Raw genomic sequence first — 15,913 nt, forward strand, 5'->3', positions numbered from 1 at the left:
TATGGGTTCTTTGGAATTGTCTTGGATCATTGTCTTGATCAGAGTAGCTAAGTCTTTCACAGTTGATCATCCTTTTAATATTGCTATTATTGTAGATTAACAACATCTTAACAACAGCTAACATTTATTTAGCACTTATTATATGCTTAGGTAGGTGCTAAAAACTTTATAATTAGTTGTTATTTTATTGATCCTCACAACCCTGGAATTGTGATATTATTACTATCCTCCTCCTCATCTCTCTCTCTTTTTTTAAAACAACAGGTTTCCCAGGGTCACACAGCTAGTAAGTGTATGAGGTGGAATTTGAAGTCCAGGCCCATCATTCTACCCACTATACCACCTAGTTGTCCAATGTTCCCAATCACCCAAGCTCACAAATTCAGTTTCACTGGAAACCTCACACATTCATTTTACACATCTTTACATCTACTCTTTTGTTCAATCTTCTGTTATCTACCTTCACAATTATTTCTTGTCTACATCTTCTTCTCTTTATTCCCTTGCCCTTGATTTGGGCCCTCATCCTCTCTCTCTTGGAAAACTTTAATTGCCTCCCAAGTGGCCTCCTTGCCTCTACAACCAGTAAAATGCATTTTCCATAGTGATTTTTTTCCCTTAAAGGATAGGGAAGTACTACTTCTCTCTTTCATTAAACAGTACCTCTTGGATCAAATATGAAGTCTTCTATCAGGCACTTAAAGATAGCTTAAAGGACACCTAGTCCTTTCTAGACTTCTTATACTTAGTTTTCTCCATGCACTTTTACAGACCAGCTACTTATTCCCTGAATTAGATTCTCTACCCTTTACCTCTTTTTCTTTTTTTTTACTTTTAAACCCTTACCTTCCATCTTAGAATCAATACTAACTATTGGTTCCATGGCGGAAGAGCAGTAAGAGCTAGGTAATTAGGGGATAAGCAACTTGCTAGGAAGTATTGCCTCTGTGCATTTTCACAAATTGTTGTCCATGCCTGGAAAATGCAGTTCTTTCTCACATTTGCTTCTCAGAAGGCTCACTTATCAGTGTAAATGCTCACCCTAAAAAATTAACAACCAGCTCTGATGAGCCTGTACAGTCTCACTCCAGCACACCCCTGGGTCCCATTCCTCAACAAACCTGGGCAGTTTGGACGGTCACATGTTCGGGACTCTGTGGCTGTGCAGGCATAGCCACATGACCTGGTTCGCTTCTGATTGCCACTTCCACAGGTTACACTGCAGACAGACCATGGGCTCCAGTCTCCTTCACCATCAATGTAATCTGAATGAGATGAAAGGAGATGGCCTCTGAGGCTAGATGTACACACTTGGACACACCTCAGGCACACATGCTTATATAACTGGCCTTGAACACAGATTCGAATTAGCCAGCAGATTGCTTGCTTTCTAATTTCATACTTACCAAAAACCACAATTGAAATGCCATTGGATCAGCTGGAGCCAAAAATACAGTATCTGGCATTTCAGTTTTCACTAAAATTGTCATATTCTCAAAGCACAGGATCATAGAACTTTGGTGGTAGAAATAACCTTAGACAACATCAGTCTCTCTTGCTATCTGTCTGTCTGTCTGTCTGTCTCTGTCTGGTTCTATGTCTATCTCTCTGTCTCTGTCTCTGTCTTTCAAGATTAAGAAACTGAAGTTCAGACTGGTTAAGCAATTTATAAGGTCACATAGATAAGGGAAGAGCCAAGACCAGAGCCCCAGGACTCTTCCATCAGAGAATTTTCTGCTATGCCACACAGTTTCATGATTTCATTCTAATTTCTTTCTAGCTTTGAGGTTCAAGGTCTTTGCTCATTTGAAAAGGTGATCTTTGTACATAGAGATGTTTGTAAGCCTTGATGAATGGATAATATAAGTATTCAAAGCTGACAAATAGTTGGGGTTGATATTACATAGACTGAGCAAGAATGGAACCCACATGTTCCTACCTGAGATTTAGGCATGGTGCCAACCTTGCAGCCTTCCAATATTCCTAAGGGCAGGGCTATTTGGAAAAAGTAATTCTCTCATTTTTATCCTTGGCAGCTGAGAATCTTTATCATTAAGCAGGGTGAAGAGACAGTTTATGGCAATGTCCTGCTCTCAGACCGGCATGTGAGATAAATAGCCGTCTCATGAGCTGCCCACCTCTACCCTCACCTGAAGCTCCCCCTTCCTCCACCTCCTCAACAAAAGGAATTTTTCCAAATTTTATTTTCTGTTATGTAGAATTAAATTTTCTGATCACATAACCAATTCAAGCAGTTAAACATCTTCTTGTTATAACATCACGCTCTTGTATATCTATATGCCTACATTTACTAATTTAATCTCTTTTACTATTTAGAGAAAAATAAAGTAGAAGATTCTTCAGGAGCAAAGGTAAGGAACCAACTAGAGATAATTAATGGCATGAGCAAACTGATTCCCGTCCCTGACACTTGCTGGTTATATGACTCTGGTCACGTCATTTAACCTGTGAAGATGAAGTGTCCTTAACTTTAGATCTTTGCACAGTCTGTGAAATACTTATGAGTCTGTTTCCTCATCTATAAAATGAGGCTAATAGTGCTTTTTCTTTCTAGAGGCATTGTAAGGTAAATGCCATGCTATAAAAATGTGAATTGTGGTTAGCAAATGATTTGTTTTACCTTTCAGATCACAGATTTTAGAAGTAGAAAAGACCTTGGAGATCATCTCGTTCAGCCCCCCTCATTTTATAGGCTCAGAGAGATTAAATGACTTGTCCAAGGTCAAGAGTGCCAGGACTGGAGTCAGGAAGACTCATTTTTCTGAGTTCCAATTTGGCCTCAGACACTTACTAGCTATGTGATCCTAGGAAAGACATTTAACCTTGTTGGCCTCAGTTTCCTTATCTGTAAAGTGAGCTGGAGAAGGAAATGTTAAACAACTCTAGTATCTTTGCCAAGAAAACCCCAAATGTGATCACAATTGAATAATGACTGAATGACAACTAAAGTCACACAGGCAATAAATAACAGAGCCAAGATTTCAACCCAATTCTTCTTCCTTAACTTCCTAACTAATAGAACCCTACCACAAACATCAGAAGTGTCCCTGGGATATTAATATTGGTATAGTCTTCCTGTGTCAAGAACTTCAAGTGCATTCCATCGATGGCAGGAACATTTAATACTCATTGCTCAAACAAACATATTCTTGGGAATTTGGTCAGTGAGAAAAAAGTTAACATGCCTTTTTTCTCCATTATACTGAAATAAATTTGTTTCTTAATCCCCTCAAGAAATAGACTAAGCATTTATACAGTGCCTACCATGCTTCAGGTACTCTGCTAAGCACTTTACAAATATTATCTCTTTTGATCCTGTTAACGATGCTGGGAAGCAGGAGTTATTATTATCATCCCATTTTACAGGTAAGGAAACTGAGGCAGATATCAGTTAAGTGACTTGCCCAGGGTCATGCAGCTAGTAAGTGTGTGAGACCAGATTTAAACAAAGATCTTTCTGACCACAGAGTTCTCTCCACTGTATCCTTTAGCTGCCTGTATGATTGTTTTAGCTCTAAATTATAAACTGTTTTTTCAAAATATTATTTGTTCTTCATTTATTATTCCTTGCGAATTTAGCTATTAAGTCTAGTTTATCTAGATTATAAAATTATAAAAACCTTCCCCCAAATTTCCCTTCTCCTTGAAGAGTAGAAGACTAGAGAGCTATTTGTCATCTGGTAAATAGCTTTCTCCTTGTCCTCATTTTAAACACTCATTAATGTGGTTCCTTTTCAAAATATATTTATATTATTTTCCATAAAATTAAGCATAAAACATTTATGTAGTTATATGCAGAGTTGTTTTACCAATGATCAGTAATGTAACAGCCTCCTGAAGCCTACCATTATGTATGAATGTCAAGGGAAATATCTTTTTCTTGAAGATCACACTTGTGTAATGATTATGTAAGATAGAATGGGAATTTCTGAATGTAGGAAAAGTTAGAAGGGCAGCATGACTTCATGGTATTGTCTATAAAATGAGACCTGCTTTGTTCTCTTGCCTATCATAGATCTTTACTTAAAATGGGCAAATCACAAAGGATGATTTTTCACTTATTTAGTGCTTTATACTTTTCAAAGACTAACAGTTGTCTCATTTACATAAAAATCAAAGAACATAGTAAAGGAAGAAAAATAGGCCACTTTAGGATGGGATGTGACTTTTGTTTTAAGAATGCCTTTTAGAGATTTAAAAAATATGCATTGTATTTTAGAGTGCTTCAGTTATCAGACATTTAAGAGATGGTTTTGGTCTTAGTGCTGGGATGGCTGAAGTCACTTGATTTATTTCACCTGATAGGGAAGAATCTATCCAAAAGAAAAAGCAGTGTGATATAGTGGAAAGTCTACTGTCATTCAAGAGACTTGGCTCTGCCATATATTAACAGAATGACCTTGGACAAGTTGTTTAACTTTTCTGGGTCTCTCAGTTTTCTCACAAGTAAAATGTTCTCAATTATCTTTATAGTCTCTTAGAAGGGACTCAATGTTCTCTTATTCTATGGGTACTAGACTTGGAATCCAAAGACCTTTCTACCACTTAATCTTGAGTTTCTTCTGTATAATGAAGATTTTAATATTTTTAGTACCCAAATCATGGAATTTTTATGACAATTGAATGAGATGATATATGTAAAAACTCTTTGTGACCTTCAAATACTATCAAAATGGGAGCTGCTATTATTAGGATGATTATGATAGTTGTGAAAGTTATATGATTCTTACTAACAGAGGAAAATGAGTTACAGGGGTGGAAATGATGCAGAGGAGGAAAATATCCTCCTTGGGAGGATATGCATGTCTTCTGCAAGTTTCTGATAGAGAAGAAAAAAGCCAGGTGTTATCTGACATGCTCCCTAAATCTGAGGGGGAGACGATTTTATAGAGTTCAAAGGAAGGTTGAACCATAAAGACTAAAAATTCTGCAAGTGATCCCAGGAGGGACATGAAACTCAGGAATGAAATTCTGAAGGCAACAAAGGAAACAGTTTTGATGTGAAAGAAAAGTGAGTCTTTGAGGAGAGGCTGGATGACCACTTACCAGGTATGTTTTAGTGGAAATTTATTTTTGTGTATGAGTTGGACTAGATTGCCACTCAGGTCCTCTAAAATTTTGTGTCTATGAGTTGTCTGAAGGGACTAATGTAAATGGACATGGATCTCAACAGTCAATTTGGGTTTTTTAAAAAAAGTAGGTACAGAATGTGGAAGTAAGGGTCGTTAACAGAAGGTGAACATAAAAATTTATCATGGACTTATAAAAATAGTGTCAGGAACAGTGAATTCAGAAGGAGCTGAATCTGGCAAGCAAAAGAAAAGCGGAAGATGGGGTTTTGTTTTGTTTTTATTCTATTGGGGAAAAGAAAAAGACTAAAGAAAGGAGAGGACATGCTTGGGGGTGGATGGGATGATGATAGTTGACAACAGAGAGAAAGTAGAGCTGTATAATTATTATTTTAATTCTCTTTTCTCTGTGAAGGAGAATAACCTTTACCCTAGAAATGAGAGTACAACAAAGGTTAACAGGTAGCTGATACTCAGGACAAGTAAGGAGATTTATAGTAACAGAACATTTAGCTGCCTTGGATAAATTTTAATCACTCAAGCCAGGTGAATTTTGTTACCATCTACTAAAAGAACTGCCAAGTGCAGTCAGTGAACCACTCACTGATAACTTTGAAGGCCATGGAGAATGGAAGATGTACTATTAAAGTGAAAAAGGGAAAATATCTCCATTTTCTTTTATCCTAAATTAGTTGTATTCTATGCTAAGAGAAAAACAATAAAAAGAAAGAAAAAACCAATATGCTTTCAACTGCACTGAGCTCATCAATTTTCTATCTGTAAGTGGGTAGTATGAGTCCTTTGGTACTGTAATGAGTCACTGTATTGATCAGAGCCCCAATTTTCAAAAGTATGGGAAAAGAATAGAGTCAGTAAATTAAAGTCCAATGAATATAACTTTGATTCATCATCAAATAAATGGGTAATAGACATCTAGAAAAAGAAGTAGCAGGTAGAAAAAGCTAGCTAGTATGAGCTTTATAAGGACTAGGCCATGTCAGAAAAACCTTATTTCTTTTAGTGGTTTTAGGGTTCCTAAACTATGGAATGCTATATATCCAGCTTACCAATGTTTTACCAAAACATTGGCTAAAGTTTTTTATACTATTCTTATGGAAAAGATGGAGACATGTGGGCTAGATGATAAATACAATCAGTGGATCTGGATCTCTGGTTGAATGGCTGGATTCAAAGGGGAGTCATGAATGATTGAATGCCAATTCAGCAGGAAACCTCCATTGGATTGCCACTGAGATTTATGCTGGGCTGTGTACTACTTCAATCATTTAGATAAAGGTAAAGATGAAATGTTTACCAAATTTGTAGATGACACATAGTTGATAGGAGTAGCCAGCACATGAGCTAAACAGAATCAGTGTCTGAAAAAATATTCATAAGCAAGAGCATTGGGCTCATTCTGAGATGAAATTCAAATGGTGATAAAATAAAATCAAACACTTTGGTTTAACCCCCCCCCCTCCCACACACACATTATATATATAAGATGGGGAGGCATGGCTAGGTAGCAGTATCTAAAAAAATCTTTGAGAGCTTTAGTGGACTTCAAGTTCAATATAAGCAGTGTCATGTGGAAACCCCCCCCCCCCCAAAAAAAAAACTATTATAGTCTTGGACTTCATTAAAAAAGTCACAGCTTTTAAGGATAAGGAGAACTTACAGTCTCAGGGAGGGCTGAGGAATACAAGGGAGAAATTTTGGAATTCAAATTTCTTAAAAATGAATTTTAAATATTTGTACAACCCAATGGAATTGCTTGTCAGTTCTGGGAAGGGGGAGGGAGAAGGAGCAGGAAAGAAAATGAATCATGTAAACATGGAAAAATATTTTTAATATAAATAAAAAATTTAAAAATGAATGTTAAAATTATTTTTATATATAATTGGGGGAGAATAAAATATGTTAAAAAAGAATAAAGAGGAGACAATCCCATCACACTTTACCTTGGTCAGACAACATCTGTATTATTGGGTTCTGGACATTACAATTTATGAAGTTACATTGATAAATCAGAGTATCTAGAGGAAAACAAACAGAATGGTAAAGGTCCTTTTAGTCCATGGCATATGAAGATAGGTTGAATGGACTAGGAATGTTTATCCCAGAGAAGACTTGAAATGACATGATGGGTTTCAAGTATTTGCAGGGATGTTATGTGGAAGAGAGTTTAGATTTATTCAGTTTGCCTGCAGGGACAAAAACAGGAGCAGTGGGTGGAAGTCTCAATGAGGCAAATTTAGCTGGATGTCAGGAAAAAACTTCCTAACAATTAGGTCTTTCCAAAAGTGGAATGTTTCCTAGAGAGGTGGATGAGTTCCTTCTCCCTGGAAGTCTTCCAAGCAGCCTGGAAATGACTGACTCCTTGCCAGTTATGTTATAGGAGAACTCCTTTTTGAGATTTGAATTGAATTAGATGGACCCCAAGATCCCTTTCAACCCTAGAATTATGTGATTTCATGTTGTACAATGCCAAATGCTATACGATACATCTCATAATGTTTATGTCATGTAACTATATCTGCTTTGTAGAATGTTAACCACACACAAATCTTTAAACATTTATTAATAATAATAGGACCCTTCTTTGTCTCTCTAAGGTACCTTGTAGAAAGGTACTGAAACCATGATTAATGCCACAGTTGTGGATAAATTCAACACCAAACAGCTATTAAAACTTCTGAGCTAGATGATTTTCTTCATTTTTTCCCCTCTTTTTCTTTTGAACTGTACTTAAAGTTCTTGGGGTTATTTTGACTGGATCACATTTAAGGACCTTTCCAAGAGAAATATGTTGGTGTCTGTCACAAACATTTGTAGCATCACCAATTAGTAGATATGGTGGTACTATAATGTTGGGATATACAGTAATAATAGTAGGATTTATGATAACAGATAGCTTGGTGCAATAGAAAGAATACTGGATTTGGTGTCAGGGGACCTGAATGTGATTTATGACAAATTTGTTATTTATTATTACCTCTGTGGCTGTGGGAAAATTACTTAACTTCTTTGGACCTCAGTTTCCTCATCTCTATAAATGGGGAGGTCATAGTAAATGGTTTCCCATTCTGCTTTGAAGGGCTATGATATCAGTTTTGAAAACATATGTTTTTATGCCTAGAAACTCTTCAATAAATATTCAAAAAATAAAAATTTTATTGATTAATCTTAATGCCCTCTATCTCATTACTCTCCGAAAGATGTCTCTTTCCTAAGTACTGTATTTTAATTTTTTCTTGAAAGTTTCTACAATCTTTGGTTAAAGGCATCCAAGTTTTAACCACCAAAACTTCCACCTATCTCTCAAATGCCAATTTGTCCACATGCCAAGTAAAATCCTTCTGGTGATGCCAGTTCTTCATTTTTCTCTCCCTTCTCTAAAACTGCAGTTGTTTTAGCCTATACCACTCAATGTAACATCTGTAGCATTCTGGTATTGCTTTATATTTCAACAAGAAATTATGTTCCTTGTAGGCAGGTACTACATCATTAATTTTTTTTTTGTATGTCTTATAGCATCTGTTTGCTGGTGGGTCAATTGGATTTTAAGAAGGAATTACATATTTATATATAAATATGTGACAAAAACTGAACCTTGAGATGAGCTGTTGTTACACATTCTAAAGTCCTTGATAGCTAATCTTCCTAATTCTTTTCTCAAATATATGAGAACTATGTAGAAAGAAGTGTTCATGTTTTGGACAGAAAGGATACAATGAAGGAAAGTATGATTTCCTTACATATTAGAAATCCACATAGTCTGTTCATTCTCTTATTTTATAAGAAGGTACTTAATGTTGCTCTAAAGTGATGTCATTTTCTCCTTCAACCAGTATTTCACTATAGATGGATAACCCTGTAAAAGTTTTGCTCAAGAAACCTTCTATAGTAACATTTCAGAACTAAATATGAAGCCAGTTGGGATTGAATTATATAGCACCTTGGTCACCATGTTTCCTACATATGTATATCTCTTTTTGTAGCCTTCACTTGGATACATTTTACCCTTTGATTCTGAGTGTATTTGAGAAAGAATGCACTAACAGGAAAATGTTTTGTTTATACTTTCTTACTGTTTTCAGACAATAATGAAACAAATCTCTTGGCTTATTGCCATGGGAAATCAGAATAAGAAAGGGCTCTCCAGCTTACTGAAGACCGTTACCTGCCATGAAGCATTAACATGCAAGACACATACATATATAAAATTGCTTAAGTAATATGCATCTACCTGCAATCAATGTAAACCATAGTATAGTGCGGCCCAGGCAAATGAAAAAGTAGAATAAATTTTCTTTACTGGCACTACTGTAATTAAATTATTTTTAGCATAGGCTTTTACAGTAAGAAGTTGTCAATTTAGTCCTTCTTCTTTAGATATGAAACTCAATTTTGCTTAAAAAAAAAAGAACAAAACAAAACAGAAACAACCCTAAAGACCCTGCCTAAAAAATGCTTCTCTCATAGAGTAATTGGTATATATTTTAAAATTGAAGTTTTACCAGAGAAATGTGGTTTGCTAGTGTCTCTCTGGGGCTTTTGTCAATCTTAGGCTTTATGAAGTATGCTTCACAGATGAACAATAGCCACATATTGTAAACTGTGTTTTACTTGGCTCTGTGTCAATAATGTCTTATCATTCTCAATTCTTCCCCTAAATAGTTGTATAACACTGAATGGAAACTCACCATATTCTGGCTGTTCTTTGGTTTCAAAAGTCCGATGGCTTGGGGCATGGCGATCCCATCCCCTGGGGGGGTTGAGGAAGTTGCTATCTTCTGTGATGCTATCAAACTTGTAGTCCTGGTCACCACTGTTTACCCTTGTCAAGGTGGAAGATCTCTGCCACCAATTACGCCAATCAGGTGATGGGATTGGCCAGCTGGGCTTGTTTTCTGGGTGCAAGTCTTTCTCTGACTCTGTATCTGGACCATCAACAACCTCTATGGTAACCTGGGGAATTCAAAGCATGCAGAGAGTGAGGGTTCATTATCCCAACTCACATCTCTAGGGAGTGAGGGTCTTGGGAGACAGCCTTTTGTAGTGGGAGGAACATTGGTTTGAGAATCAAGAGACTTGGGCCTTAGCCTTAGCTCCTAGTTGGTTGAACTTGGGCAAGTAAATCATTTAAGACTTGAGTTTCAGGGTAGCTAGGCAGCTTGGTGGATAGAGATAAGAAGGCCTAGAGATGAGAGGGTTAAAATCTGGCCTCGGATACTTCCTAGCTGTGTGAACTTGGGAAAGTCACTTAGCCCCAGTTCCTTAGCCCTTACCCCTCTTCAGCCTTGGAACCCACACTTATTGTCAATTCTAAGACAGAAGGTAATTTTTTTTTAAAGACTTCATTTTTCTCACTTGTATAAGAAGTTAAATCTCTAAGTCTCCTGGTAATAAAAACTTTGACATATCTATTTAAAACTTGATAATGCAGAAGGAAATGATGAATATCTTCATTCTGAGCTTAAGGCTATTAGGTAGATTTCTAGACATATAAAGATAGGTCTTGGTTTCATCAATGAAATTAAAAATTCGATGGAAGCTAAAAAATGGAGCTAGTGTAATGTGATGTAATCTATAACACTGAGTCTGTTGAAGTTACCTTCAAACTCCTGAGTGTTTTTATCTATCCTGCCTAAAGACTCTTGCTCACCTGCCCTGAGGAGATCCAGATCTCTCTATCTGTGCTTCATTTGAACTCTCTTATATGTTTTCTGCCTCTTGACTAGAATACAAATTCCTTGAGAGGAGAGACTATATCATTTTTCTATCCCAAAGTTTAGTACAATGCTTGACACACGGCAAGCACCTAATGTTTTTTTTTTAATTCATTCAAACTGAATGGTAGGCTATTCATGTCTCAATACCACCCATAGCCTCTGTTTAGTACCAGTGGCAGAATAAAAAGATACAAGGCTGCTGATCTCTTGTATAACTAAAATTTATAACTAAAAGGCACAGGAATTTAGAAATCTGGGCAAATTTTCATAAGTATTTAGTACTTCTTGGTGATGGCTCTTTCTTTCCCTGCAGCTAAAACTCATCACAGATTAGTGATGCCAAATTCCAGAATGAAGCCCCTGAAGTCAGGGCAGGTAGAAGAAGTGCCAAGGTTAGAACCTGCCCACAAGTTAAAGCTTCTGCATTTTTAAGCCCACTCTGCCACAGGGCTGACAGATTGGAGCTTCTTGGCTCTGAGAGACAATCAGCTTAGTGAGGCTTGTTCAAAAGACTTGTTGGGCCTCTTTGGACATCACACAGCTCTTGCAACATCTCTCTGGATGAGTTATGTGTAAATGAATAAGAAGCACGCACTCCAAAATAATACAGGCAAGCTGTGCTAGGCAGATGCCTTTTTGGTTTTGCCCTAACCCGACATTTGAGGAGGAATTGGAGATATCCTGCCAAATCAAACTAGTATTTGCCCATCTCTGAGACAAACAGACCCTTCCATTTCTGTTAAGAAGGGGGAAATGTGTTGACTGGAACAGGCTTTATCTTGCTTACTTTGAAATTCCCAGCTAAATTATCCAGATGGACTAGTTGTATTCCTTGCATATTTAATAAACTCATAAGACCTCTCACCAGGTAGGAAACTGTGGGTTCCGTAGGACTTGGAAGGTAAAATATCATCAACTAGGAAATGTCTCCTTAATTCCTTTCCTTGTTCTACCAACTTTCCAAACTTCTCCATTCTCCAGAAGCCTTCTCATCCTAGAAGAACCTTATGCCTCTGAGATCGCATGTTCTGATTGGCAAATGCCCTCCTAGAACTTTCAATTTGAGGAAATATCCAGGCCAGCCCTATACTCACTCCTTCATTCCTCTCCCAGTTCCATTCCTGACTCTCTAAATTTCTGTATGACCTTGCACAATTGCCTTCTTCCCTTTCCTATTTAGCTCCCTTTTATATGCAGTCTTCTCTCATTAGAATATAAGTTTATTGAGGGTAAGGAGCATCTTTCTTTTTGCTTGTGTCTCTCTTCCTAGCATGTGGTACATATTAAGTCCTTAATAAATGCTTTATTGACATGTATGAAAGATGTGGTATTATAGACATTATAAGACTTTTCATAGACAAACAAAGCTTCTGTCAGATTTACTGTTTGGCTCCTATTCAGGTAAAGTGGTCTAAGCAAATAATGATGATGACAGTAATGGCTCATGTCTGAGGAGTCTGTCAAGGAAGGCATAGAAATAGCACTACTCTTCTGTTCCCCAATTCTCCATCCCCACCCAGTGATTATTCAAATATGGAATCATCTGCATCAAAGTAATAATTAATCTCCATTTTAGGACTCAGCATAGGCAAAGATTGAGAGCAAGTTATTTATGCCAAGAGAGGTAATATTAACCACATAAATACTGTAGAAGATTATCATAAAGCATCTCAGTAAAACATAATAATCCATGAATCTGCATCATTGTTTAGGCTGCTTGTCAAATGCCATATAATGCATCTTCTCACTCTAATACCAAAAGTCTGTAAGTCCGGTATTGCTTTGGAACTCAAGAGGAGAGTAATATGAGAACTCTGTTGCACTGCTTAGATGCCTAGCATTTTTTATATACACTGGTCTTTGGGCTCTCTTTTCAGACTACCTCCTCTCCCCCTGCCCCCCCAAAAAGAGAAGAAAAAAAACATATTTCAGTACCTATTGTTTCTTTCTGCAATTAGCAGCAGGGGGTAGTAGGGGAGGAATGGGGGTGGAGAACATAATCCAGGAAGGGGAAAGGGCTAGAGTCGAAGAGCTGTTGCAGTTCAGTAGTGCAGAACCAAGTTGGGCAGTTACAGGACAATGCACATGTTTCCTCTTTGGCGACATAAAACTTTGCATTTACAACCTTGTTCCCCTTTGACTACAGATGGAACAATTGAGATGCAGTGACTGTGAGGCTCTTAAGGGACTGCAACAGGCCTAAATAGCCAGAGCCATACAAACCTGTAATTGTGGTAATAAAAGAAGTTTCTGGGTAGAAGATAAGGTGGACTATGCCCAATGGTTTGGTATTACATTTGTATGGAGACTGGAGTCAAAGTGATTACTTCAACAAAACAGGCCCTGCAATTTCTCCAAGTTGGGAATAAAAACAATTTCATGTTTAAAGCTATTACTGTCAATCCATGTGTTTAGAATTGTGACACAGATCCAAACAAAATAGGTTTGTTGGTTAGCCATGCAACGAGTAGCAAAATAAGAGTTTACTCTAGTCTTTACATCAATGACTGAATCTCAGCACTTTCCCCTTTCTGCCCCAACTAAATAAAAAAAATAAAAACAAGGATCTGCCTTTCTCCTTATTAAATTAACATTATGAAACTCCCACAATTGTATTATAAAAAAAAATGGGTTTTTAATCCAAAATTTGTCTAGACCATCATTAGAGGTGCTTCATTAGCAAGATAATTAACTTTATTTACTTAGTAATCATTTTAAAATGTAATGTATCCCCAAAGTAGCAATGCAGTGCAGTTTTCAAGCTTTGATAATTCCAGAAGTTTAAAAGCTACGAATTTTCAAGAACATCACTTAAAAGATGAATTGTTTATACTTCTCTTAAACTTGTTAAATTTTAGGAATTCTGATTAACAACATTTTAAATTTTAATTTCAGTAAGATGGGGCACCCTGTCATCATACATTATGTGTAGGGTAAGTGACAAGTTTCTAGGTGAATGTTAAAAATGTCATGTATGCTTCATGATCTTCAGCTTAGGTTTAAAAATACAACTCCATTTTGGTTACTCAGCCTTAATTGATGAAAGCTTTTACAAATTTTGAAAATTGACCAGTCATGAATAACACAAGATAGTGGTTATATTGAATAACAATTTTAAAATGTTGACATTTAAAAATTATAATTAACCTTTCAAATATTGCATTTGTAAGTGTATAGAATTTAGATTTCTTAAATTATTAAAGCTCAAAACTATACTAAGATTTTTGGGACATTCTGTAAAAGAATTAAGACTTACATCTCTATAACGATGATAACTACTGACATAAGTTGCTTTAAATTTCACAAAGAACTTTACATGCATTATCTCATTTAAGTTTCACAAGAGCCTTTTATAGAAGGTATTTAGCCCCATTTTACGGACAAGGAGATAGAGAGTTAGAATTGGCTAAGCAACTTGCACAATTTCACACAGCTAGTACATATCATAGGCATTTACTCTGGATGTGAATCTATGTATTCTCCAAATTCCCAAGTCCAGTTCTATTTATTGTTATTATTAATTTGTTTCTTCAGTATCAAAGAAGCTTGTTACTGAGCAGACTGCCAGCTGAAATGCAGGTATCTTTACTATTTGTGTCAAAGTATAGCAGATTTTAACATTAAGAGGCACCAAATATTCCTAATCCTTCTTCTTCTTCCCCTTAATACAATTTTTTTTCATTAAAACTCAATCTTGTATTCATCCTCTCCATTACTACATGTGATGGAAGCACAAGAACCAAAGCTCATAGAGATGTTTTAAACAACACAATCCTTGACAGCATCTTTTCAGGCATTAAGGGAATTTGCCCACCTCGTGTGTTATTTAGACATTTATCTTTGTAGATCCTGTCTTCCAAAGGCATCTTTTGCATGGGAGAATCCTATGTAATTCTTTGGCTTCTTCCCATCTTCTGAATATAGAAGTCCTTTAGACTTTGCTCCCCTCCCATTCAGAAGACGCTTCAAAAAGAAAAGGGTAACTTACACTCATTGGTGACTATTTTCATCATTACTAATCACACCACAAGGAATACACACACACACACACACACACAGTCCTTTGAAGAGGATAAAGATTTATCATCTTGTTGACCTAAATATATCTATGAGATGAGAAGACAGTGCTAATTTTTATGACTGAGGAAATGAGTTCCTCTAGGTCACATAGTAATCAGCAGTAGGCCTGGGACTAGATTACGTCTTCAGAGGTCTCTTATATTATTCTGTCTATGAGATTACACCACCATTCTGGGACCCATTTCTGTATTACCATAGGAAAAAAATCACTGAACAGATTTTGGAAAGAGAACCGACTCTTCTCAGGACGAGATTATCTTCAATTCTCATTTGAATACACTTGCTTGCATATTTTTTCCCCTTGGACACTGAGTTTATTGAAAGTGGGGACTGTTTGCTTTTCATCTTTTTTTGGTATCCCAAGAGCTTGGAACACAGTAGGTGCTTAGTAAATGTTAGCTGGCTGACTAACAGTGGAACTTTCTCCATACCAGAGATAACAATACTTGGGAAAGACAAGGAAGGTTGAAATTTGTGACTTTGGATCTGTATCTTTTTTTAACTGCTTAAAGAAACTTTCATACTTCTATTTAAGATCTATTGTCAATGTTGACACTTCAAAATAGATTCCCTTCCCCACAAGGGAGAGAGGAAATCTGAAGCAAAAGTACTCAGTGTTGTAGTCTTGACTCATCTGATTGTATGGTGTGGAGCTTAAGAGCCTTGTGGCTATATAAATACATTTTAGCAGGAAAAAAAACATTTGGATAGTTGGTGTGTTTTTTAGAAGCCTTTTTCAATGGAGAGAATGGAAGAAAATGTGTATATTAGTTTGAATGAATGATAATCTTAGATCATTCCAGAAAAGAGAAAAATTTGGTGGTTACAAGCTTCTGTGGCAATGAATCAATGCCCCAAGCCTAATTATAAGTTTATTTTAGGGATTTTTTCTTTTCAGAAGGGATTTGCTATCTGACAATCAGTTGTATATATAAAGTCATATCTGTACCATAATTCAAGTAAAGCATGTCCCAGGAGATTTACTTTCTTTCTTAAATACTTAAAAAA

The 15,913-nt window shown here is 36.5% G+C and overlaps 1 protein-coding gene across 3 annotated transcripts in view; it reads right to left on the reverse strand.

The window, feature by feature from the left end:
* Nucleotides 1-15,913, reverse strand: part of ISM1 (isthmin 1) — a 108,403-nt gene that overhangs the window by 19,164 nt on the left and 73,326 nt on the right. The window contains exons 3-5 of one of the 3 annotated variants that reach the window (XM_056813882.1): nt 9,797-10,061; nt 7,052-7,126; nt 1,122-1,265 (exon numbers count right to left, since the gene is read on the reverse strand). In XM_056813882.1, the coding sequence (XP_056669860.1) occupies nt 1,122-1,265; nt 7,052-7,126; nt 9,797-10,061 (484 nt within the window). The remainder of the gene's footprint in view (nt 1-1,121; nt 1,266-7,051; nt 7,127-9,796; nt 10,062-15,913) is intronic. The other 2 variants (XM_001382084.5, XM_056813884.1) reach the window with 2 other exon arrangements.

The sequence above is a fragment of the Monodelphis domestica genome, chromosome 1 (assembly GCF_027887165.1).
Source record: "Monodelphis domestica isolate mMonDom1 chromosome 1, mMonDom1.pri, whole genome shotgun sequence".
Taxonomy (NCBI): Eukaryota; Metazoa; Chordata; class Mammalia; order Didelphimorphia; family Didelphidae; genus Monodelphis; species Monodelphis domestica.